Genomic DNA, 9,798 nt, shown 5'->3' on the forward strand with positions numbered 1-9,798 from the left:
TAACGCAACTCCAGCCAACAGGCAGTCGGGCGTCCAACGACGGTGAAAAGGCCAATGCCATGTGCAGCGAACCGCATGCGAGAAGAAAAAAGGAACAGAGCCTCGGATGACGTCAGGCTATATAGCCTCTGATTGATCATCCGATGTGTCACAGTGGTGACTCTGTTGATACTATTACTCGAACTGCGCATGCGCGAAGGGAACATTCAGTGCTTTCAGCACCGCCCTCTGGCGGTCAGTAGGGATGAAATAGAACTGGTTGTGTAAAGATGACTTTTCCCAGCGTGTTTAAACGCATCAACTCAAAAACAACTACACATACCAGCAAAGGTCCCTGTGAGATTTAGAAGTCATTTTGTGCGTCCTACCTTTGACCGAAGTGTTGGGCGGAGGCCCCTCGATGCGCAGGTTCCACGGCGGGTCCCCCTGGTTGGCGAAGTCCCTCATTTTCAGGTAGCTGATGGTGAGCCGGATGATGGAGGCCTTGTCGAGCTGGCTGGTGATGGCGCCGGGCAGCGGCAGCATCTTGGCCAGTTCGTAAAATTCAAAGTTCTCCTTTCCCCGCCGCGACCTTGCTGCGTCCCGTGACTTTTCCTTCCGGAGAGCCTGCAGCCTGGATTCAGAGCGAAGGACAAGACGAGGGAAGAAATCTGATTATGACGAGGACGTGTCCGATTTGATTCATGGCAGAAGTCTGCGGAGCAGGAAAACAAAAAGGTACAACAGCTTTCTGTCCGCGAGCTTCTTTAAGCAACAAAACACAAACTGGAAGAATAATTCAAACATTAATGAGATTTTATGGCTCAAGAGATTCAAAGGAATAAAAACAGGAGATCTCCTGACTGAGTTCCTTCTTGGATTTAAGCAACAAACTTTTTCTGAAAGATTAACCAAAACAAGATGGCTGAACTCGCCTCGTAAGGACAGAGGAGCTCAACCAGACAAGACGCACAGAACCAGACACAGAACCAACCAACCAACTCCAACACACACACACAGAACAAAAACACACAAACACACAGAAACAGAACCAACTACACAGAACCACACACCAACAGAACCAACCAACCAACCCTCAACACACAGAACCAAACGCGAAGAAATAGAACCAGAGACACACACAACTACAGAACCAACCCTCAACACACAGGACCAAACACAGAACCAACCAACCAACTCACACACACACAGAACAAAAACACACAAACACACAGAAACAACCAACACTCAAGAAACACACACACAGATCCAACTACACAGAACCACACACTTCTGCAGAACCAACCAACCCTCCCTTAACAAATACACACACAGAACCAAAGACACACACAAAAAGAACCAAAGACACACACACCTACAGAACCAACCAACCCTCCCGTAACAAATACACACAGAGAACCGAAGACACAAACAAAGAGAACCAAAGACACACACCTACAGAACCAACCTTCAACATACACACAGAGAACCAAAGACAGAACCAAAGACACACACACCTACAGAACCAACAATGCAAACTAAAACACAAAGCTCACCGATCTTAATAGTTTAACAACTTAATGAAAATGTTTTTAATGTTAGATAAATTTCACTTTTAATGAATGTGTTGGGGATGACTCTCAGCTACTACCCCACCACAGAGTGAGTTGGATTAGCTGTGGCAGCCATCTTGAAACAGGTCTGACTTAAAGTTAATTGGTTGCAGATGTTCACCCAATGATTACTTTGTTTCATCCAGAGGTTCATGAGATATTTTGCTAACAGAAACACAGTTGTCCCTTTTTTTCCATGGGAGCAGGAAATAACTACAGCAACTACCAGTAAAAGCTGTGTTTGGTTTTTTTTGTCCATCCCTTCATTTGTTTTTATTCAGAGTAAATTTCCAGTCTTACTTTTTATCAAAGAGCAGCTCAGTTTATTCTTCCTCTCTCACCCTTGAACAACAGGAACAAACTCTTTCCTGCAGCCTCTCATCATCATCGGATGCCGTTATGAATTAACTTGGCAATAAATCAGCTGCTAAAACCCTCTGTGGGCTTCCTACTGGCCACACACACACACACACACACAGGTGATTAATTTCTGCTGGAGAAAAAAAAAACAAGCAGAGAGGGAATGAATGAGGGAGGAGAGGGGGAACAAGATGGAGAGATAGCGGACAAACATATTAGAGGAGGAGGAGTTGTTTAGGGCTGAAGATGAAAAATGGCTGTCATCCAGCCAAGAATATCATTTTCATACAGTTTGTCATTTATTTATCAGGAAGAATAAACTCCAGACGTAGAGCTTCCTGTTCAAACACCTGCTCTGGAAAAGGACGAATCTGCCTCAACTTTAGTTCAGCATCAGTTACCATGGCAACAGAGCCAGGTAAAGTAAACCAGCCCTGTGACTTAAAAACCCTGAAGTTACTACAACAGAACACTGACCTGCCTGGTAGGATGAAAACTGATATAAGACCAGCTAAAGATTCACTGTCTGAATGCAAAAATCTAACTTTTAAAGAAAACAGTATTCTATAGATAATAAATACTTTAGAAATTAACCTTTCTTACAAAGTCTGAACTACAGAAACAGGTCCAGAGATGAAGAAAAGTGTAAAAATATGTTAAAGATTTGTCTTTGGTTGAATCTTGGTTCATTTCCTGGACAGAAACCTGACAGCAGCTGCAGTCTGTGGACAGGGGACATCAAAATAAGGAGACAGTTTTAATCTCCTAATGAAGTTCAGTAAGGAGCATCTGTTCCCTCACTTCCTGTACGCTGGATATGAACTATTCCTGCAGCCGAGGTGTCTCTGTCACTTTCACTTTCCCACTCTGTCAAAATCACTTACTCGCCAATTGCAGCCCCCCTGCTCATCAGGTGACCCATCAGACCAGATCCTCCAAGGAAATCAGTCCCTGTGGCCCCTGGTCTTTAAAGTCAGGGTCCTTCTGTCACTCTTCCTTTCAGACAGGTTATACTGGACAGGTCATCTCAGTGCTTAGGTCTCCATCTGCCAACTCTGCAGACGCTCGTCTGTGAGGAGCTTTTTGTTTGTTCACACACTTCCTGAAGGCAGTATATCTGAGCACCAAAACATACTCTGTGTGGACCGGCCCTTCAGACTGGATGATCAACAACCATCCTGAACGTGGACGCTCTTCATGGAGTCTTAACGAGGTCTCAGGAGTGTATTAGGCAGGAAGTGGGCTCTGTGTTAGAGGGTTTGGACAAGTCTTGAAGCAGGACTGGTCACGTTGTCTTTATGAAGACCTGCGACTCCATCACATCCACCCGGTGCTGGCAGCAGTAAGTCACTGCAGGGTTCTAATGTGCATCATGTGTGCACCACTCAGACGGTCCTCGGGATGAGCCGGATGGGGCGATGGTCCAGGAACCTGCTGCCGGCGTACAGAGTGGCGAGGGTGCAGGAGAGCACCCCAAGAAAACAGTAAACTCCAGCAGATTCAATCATAATCCAAGGTGGAGTTGATGTCTGCAACAAAATGTGAACGGCCAAGAGTAGCGTTTTAAAAACCGTGAACACAAAAAGAACGTGACCGCACAGATCGCTGGTGACAAACAGAATTCAGTCCGACTCCATCTCCTCTTAGTTTACCTTTTAACTAATCTACAGCAGTAGCAGCTCAGTCAGATACCACCTGAAAGAGCCCGGAGTCCGTCCATCATGACCATGATGTCCACCGTTTGAATCATAGCAAAGGATGGATAATCAGAGTAAATCCACCTGCAAAACCTGCGGCCTTCAGCTGCTGGAACATCAGCAGTAAACAGGACGGTGTGCAGGAGTTCTCAGAGGAACAAGCCTCAGAGTTTCACTACGTTCACCAAATGGAGATCCTCACAAAGCATGCTGGGAGAGCCAGGCAGGCAGTTCTTCCACAAACTTGGGAAGCATTGTGTGGACATACGACAGACGTGTGTGTGTGTCTGTGTGTATGCGCAGCTGACCTCGACTCAAACAGACGTATTCATCATGTAGCTGAGCAGCTAACAGGCTCAGCCTCTGATCGGCGTCGATGCTCGATCTGTTTGGGTTTTATAAACATGGAATGAAAGCATGTCGTAAAGTTCAGCCGGGCGACTTGATGGGGTTTTAAAGAGCCGGCAGTGGCAGGCGGCGTGTGTGTGTGTGTATGTGTGTGTGAGGAGTCATAAAGTTCAGTGAGGTGGGTCGATGACTTTTTAAAGAGCTTGTCAGCCAGAAGAAGCAAAGTGTTTCTGTGCAGGACTCCTGCAGGAGGCTCGCAGGGAGGGGTGACGTTTCACTTCCAGGTCAACAGGAGGTCAACCTGCCCAGCAGTCAGGTGACCTCTGCTCCCTGAGCTGGTCTCTGATTGGCTGGGAAATATCAGGCTGTAGAACAGGTGTTCAGCAGGTCTCAGCATCGATGGTTTTACTTCTGTTAACGCTGAGTCAGCGTTCACAGCGCTGGTTTTGTCAGTTTAAGATAATTTTAGCTACTGTTTTGCTAACTTTAGCTTTTAGCTACACATTTGTTGGCTTTAGCTTTTATTCTGTTTCAACTTTAAGTCTTTCAGCTTTCAGCAGAACTCACAGAAAATATCAGTTTTTAGTCCTTTCTGTAGCTGATGTCTCATTTAATCTGACAGATTAAACAGCAGAGGATCCAGAGATATCAGATTATCAGATTTCAGTTTTAGGCCCCAGTCTGCACTAATATGGATCTTTAGCTAAATTATTTCTTCCTGCTGCCGTGGCACATCTCATTTACATTTAATTATTTATCTTTTTCAGGCACAGATTAGGAGCTAAAGTTTTGGCATGTAAAGTGGCGGGCGATATGCATTCCTTCAAGGAGTGACAGTTTTTCTAAATGAAACAACCTCTTCAGTTTGTTCAGTTTTTATCTTTCCGTCCAGTTCACAGACCATAATATCAAATTAAAGAGATAAATGTGCCTCGTTTATTCCATGAATGTTTTTCAGTTTAAAATATTTTTCCTGCTCGAAGCTGCTGCCATCATGAAGCTGTGATAAATCAATAAGAAGCTGTTAAACATGAACAACAAACCTGTCCTGGTTAACAGTTTAACTCTTATTATTCCAACCCTGACAGACACATTTTAAAACGAAGGAAACTAAACGCAGAAGTCTCTCTGATGAGGTAAAAAACGAGCCGCCGACAGAGACGATGGTGGAGATAAAAGCTGCCCGGCGGCTGACGGGGAAATCTGGAGAGGTTTGAGGTCCTGACCGCTGATAACCATCGCCTCCACCGCGTGGCGGGGTGTGGAGTCTGAGGCCCGAAACAGCTCAGATTAATCTGCCTGCGCTCACATGAAGCCAACAGACCTCACGTCAATGTAGAGAAAATACAAATAAACGGAGATAAATGATTAAAGTTTACACAAACAGCTGGTGTGACTGAGGAGAGGAGGAAACGCTCAGCTTTGTCCCATTTTCCATCAGTTCTGATACAAATTCCTGCTCAGTTTGAGGCGGAGCAGACTTCCAGAACCTCACATGATCCCAGTTTGACTCAAAACATGTCTGAAGTTGATATTTTCTCCCCGGGTGAGGCCAAGAATCTGCAGTCAGAGTGAGGAAGTTTGACAGTTTGTTACAGAAACTACATCCAGCCGTGGGGTTCCTCTGATCCGGGGTCGGCTCGTGGAGGTGAAGGCTTCTTCTCAGTCAATTTCCCTCCAACTCTTACCATCAGTGATGCCGACAAAGACCTTAATGACCCTCAGGAAGGAGGGGAGAGGGTGTAATAAGCCTGGAATTCCACACTTGACTTGAAAACCTCCAACTACAGAACAAAGAAAAGAAGTCCAGCTGCTCGGTTTTTGAAGCTCTTCGGCTTCACGGCTGCGGCGCTCTGAGACGGGTTAGAGACGAGGAACGAGGCGATGCAGGTGGAGACACCTGCAGCAACTTTATGATGACCACGTTCAGAACTCAAACGACATGAAAGGAACGTTGAACCACCGCAGACATTGCTCTGCCTGGGGTCTGACGGTGTTCGTAAGCCAGAGAGGAGATATAATCCATCCACAGAGTTCTGGACATGTAATCAGTCTGAGGAGGAACTGTGGCTGTACTCCTGGAGCTCCTCGCCTTACCTGGAAGGCTGAGCCCAGCCGTTCTACAGCTGTTTGGATCCAGGATGAGGTTCTTTCAGGTCTGATCCAGACCTCATGACCACAGGGGAGGGTTGGAACGTAGACAGACCAGTAAATCCAGAACTTTCTGCTCAGCTCCTTCACAACAACAGACTGGAGCAAAGTCCTCAGGTCTTTCTTCACCATCATCGAGCCATCAGGTGACATCTGAGTGAAGGTCTGAGGGAGGAGGAGGAGATGAGGGATTACAAACGAAGAGAGAAATCTAAGTAAAAAAAGTAAAAATTTAATTTGATCTTTTTTCTCCAGCTCATCATTTTAACCTCACTGCATCTCTTCTTCCTGCTCTTTCTTCCTTTAATATTGTCCAATTCAGCCAATCAGGTGACCCCGAGCCAAGGTTCCACCCCGTCAACTCCAGGAGCGCACACACACACACTCAGACAAAAGGCCCTTCAAGAGGAGGGTAATTGCTTCCATGGCGATGGGAAAGGAAGGCAGAGAACAAGTGTCACTTTGCATTAAGCCCCGCCCGCTGACATTGCCATGGCGATGACACCTCCACTCGCTGTATGCGTGCGCATGTGATCGCTGATCAGGGGACCGAGTGCCAAAAGCAATCTACCCACTGAGAGGGATAAAACGACAGCAGAGGAGGAGAGAGAATGGTTATTGACAAAAGAGGGAGGACAGAAAGACACGAGGACGGACATGAGACAAAACAAGAGGACAGAAATGAAGACAGGAATCTGTCGCTGCTGCAGAATTTAGTCATTTGGTGGAAATTATGGGATTAAAGCCTGCTGTGAGCTGAGGGGGCGGCGACGCTAATAAACACATTTTAGGAGGGAAAACATTCAGAATTAGTCTAAATCTGACCCATTTCTACAATAAGGTATTACAATCATACATTTTTATGAAAGGGAAGGATTACCCCATTATCAGCCATAACATTATGACCACAGATGATGCTCATCTGGTCAGAACTTGAACACTTCTCTGATAGAACCAGCCTCCTCCCTCAAACATACACCATCAGGTCCACATGTTCAAGTCCCTGTTAGCACAAACAGCTAATCAGCCAATCAAATGGCAGCAGCTCAGGGCTTTGAGGCACCTGGTGACGACGTAAAGTTCAAACTGAGCATCAGACTGGGGGAGAACGTGGAGCAGATGTTGCTCTGAGTATTTCAGAAACTGCTGATCTGCTGGGATTCTCACCAACAACCACCTCTGAGGTTTACAGACACTCAGCAACATTTCCTGCTCCGAGTCTGGACCCGCTGGACTCCAGGGGTCTCCACAGTCAGATCTCAGTCCAATCAGAACCTTTGGGACGAGGTGGAACAGGAGATTCACATCATGGATGTCAATCATGTCAATATGGACCAAAAAATCTCTGAGGAACGTTTCCAACGTCTTGTTGAATCTGTGCAGTTCTGAAGGCAGAGGGGGTCCAACCCGGTACCAACAAAGTGGCCTGTGGGTGCATGCTTGTCCTCAGCAGGACCACCGTGAGACAACGACAAGCAAGAAAAGGAGTGACCATTACAAACATCAACTTCTGGGGACAACGTGGAGGTAGGATTGGACAGAGGGACAAATCTACCAGCATCTGAATCCACAAAGACCCCAGTCTTTGTCCCAGAACCTGACACCCAAAGACAGATGTCAGGAAGTCCCTCTCAGAATGAGGTGGTCGTATTGTTCTGGCTGGTCTGTGGGTTTATTAATGTTTACCAAGATGTTTGATAGCTTCTGTAAGTCTGTAGCTTCCAGCTGCTTTTTCTTCAGCTTCTTTAACAAACCGATCCAGAACCACAGAACTCTGTTTCTTTGCCATCCGTTCGTCTGTTTTAGCCTCTCATTGAGATGTTGCTGAATTTCCAGTGGATTAGTTCACACCATCTATCTGTTGAACAGATATCAGCGTGCACGCCACTTTAGAATCAAGCCAAGCGTGACAGAAAGCATGCGGGCTACAAACGCTGCAGAAACACGCAGAGTTTCAGGCAGAAATACTGTTTTACGCTTCCTGAAGACATGATGTGTACACAGGGTTCCCCTGGAAATAAAACCTAAAGAATGAGCTTTAATTCGGACCTTCAGGGTCCTGAGAAGATCAGAACCCTACAGAGATGTTGGACTATCTGCTCAGACGAGCCGTTAAAAAAAGGGAAACTGATTTCAAATCAGACGAGAAAAAATAAATAAATAAAAATCAGGATTTTACAAAAATCAGGAACAAAGTGTCTCAGATTCTCCAGATGGATCTTTATTTCTCTGAAGTTTATTCAGAGATTTTATTTGTTATCCTGATTTATATGAAAATCATGATTAATAGAATCAGTCACTATTTTTAGCTTTATTTTCATTATTGTTACCATAAAAATAAATCAGATTTAATGTTTTCATTCCTGCTTCTGTTCTATATTTTACAGGTTGTTTTTATGAATCAGACTTGTTTTTTACTCTTAAAGTCCTGTTTTATTTTTAATTTTACCCACTTATTAAATTTTGGAACTCAATGCACCAATTGTCCCCAAATCCAAAAATAAAATATTAGATATTTAATAGTATTAATATTAATTCCTCTCCTTTATTTAAAACAGATTTTTAAGCTCATCTCCTCACATTTGTAACCCGTCATCTTTTTGTTTTTAATTCCCAACAAACTCATCAATAAGTTATTATAATAAGATATTTATTTTCTGCGTCACATTAAGGTTTTATTAAGAATATATACCTTCATACATTTTTCATAACCTGATTAATGAAACAAACTTCAGCCTGAACAGTTTGTTTTCTTTAGAAGAAATTAGCATAAAACAAATAACCAAACTATCCGAGCATTTTAAGAGACAGAAGGTTTTTATTTATTTGGGTAATAAGATTAATAACTTTAGTTTCTTATTAAATCACCACTTGGCTGCAAATCCATGAACATTCACACAAAGTCCCATTTGTTCAAATATTCATTAAAATTCATAAATCCTGTTAACTTTTCAACCACATGATTATTCACTGAATGTTTACAATACATATAGATTTTTGCTCGCAGTCGTTTAATTTCGCTGCAGCGGTTATCTTCTGTAGGAGAAAACTTTAATGAACACATTCATTAAAGCTCAACACAGAACAATTAACCAAAGCTCCTCTGACTAATGTGATAATGATTATTAAAGCAGTAAGAATCACAATTTTATGGATATAAACTATGAGTATTAATTACCAAATATGAATATTACCATAATTTAATAACTAAAGACAATGAATTCAGAGAATCAAATTATAGGAAGATGTTTTGATGACTGAATATTTGATGCAACCATTAATAAAAAGAAAACAACAGAACAAATTATGGGATGTAAGAACATGAGAAATGTCCAGGAGAAAAAGACTTAATGAAGCCGTCTTTAAATATTTCATCATTTGCCATCATGAAAGGTGGGTGCTCATCTAATTACCTGTGTTTATGTCTGTTAGCAAAATATCTCAAACCGGTGAATGACTGGGTGACTGGATGAATTTATATCAACTTTAACCTTCCTGTAAATGACTGATTCTAACCCAAACAGGCTGTAAAACACTGATGGTGTTCTTCAACCAGATCATGACCGCCCAGAACAGCCTCAGACCCCCCCGAACAGCCTCAGACCCCCCCGAACAGCCTCAGACCCCCCCGAACAGCCTCAGACCCCCCC

The 9,798-nt window shown here is 43.8% G+C and overlaps 1 protein-coding gene across 3 annotated transcripts in view; it reads right to left on the reverse strand.

Annotated features, from left to right (window-relative positions):
• LOC108251671 (neuronal PAS domain-containing protein 3) overlaps positions 1-9,798 on the reverse strand; it is a 208,052-nt gene that overhangs the window by 131,296 nt on the left and 66,958 nt on the right. For all 3 annotated transcript variants that reach the window (XM_037977635.1, XM_037977636.1, XM_037977637.1), the window contains one exon: positions 369-613. In XM_037977635.1, the coding sequence (XP_037833563.1) occupies positions 369-613 (245 nt within the window). The remainder of the gene's footprint in view (positions 1-368; positions 614-9,798) is intronic.

Source organism: Kryptolebias marmoratus, linkage group LG10, assembly GCF_001649575.2.
Source record: "Kryptolebias marmoratus isolate JLee-2015 linkage group LG10, ASM164957v2, whole genome shotgun sequence".
In the NCBI taxonomy this organism is placed as follows: Eukaryota; Metazoa; Chordata; class Actinopteri; order Cyprinodontiformes; family Rivulidae; genus Kryptolebias; species Kryptolebias marmoratus.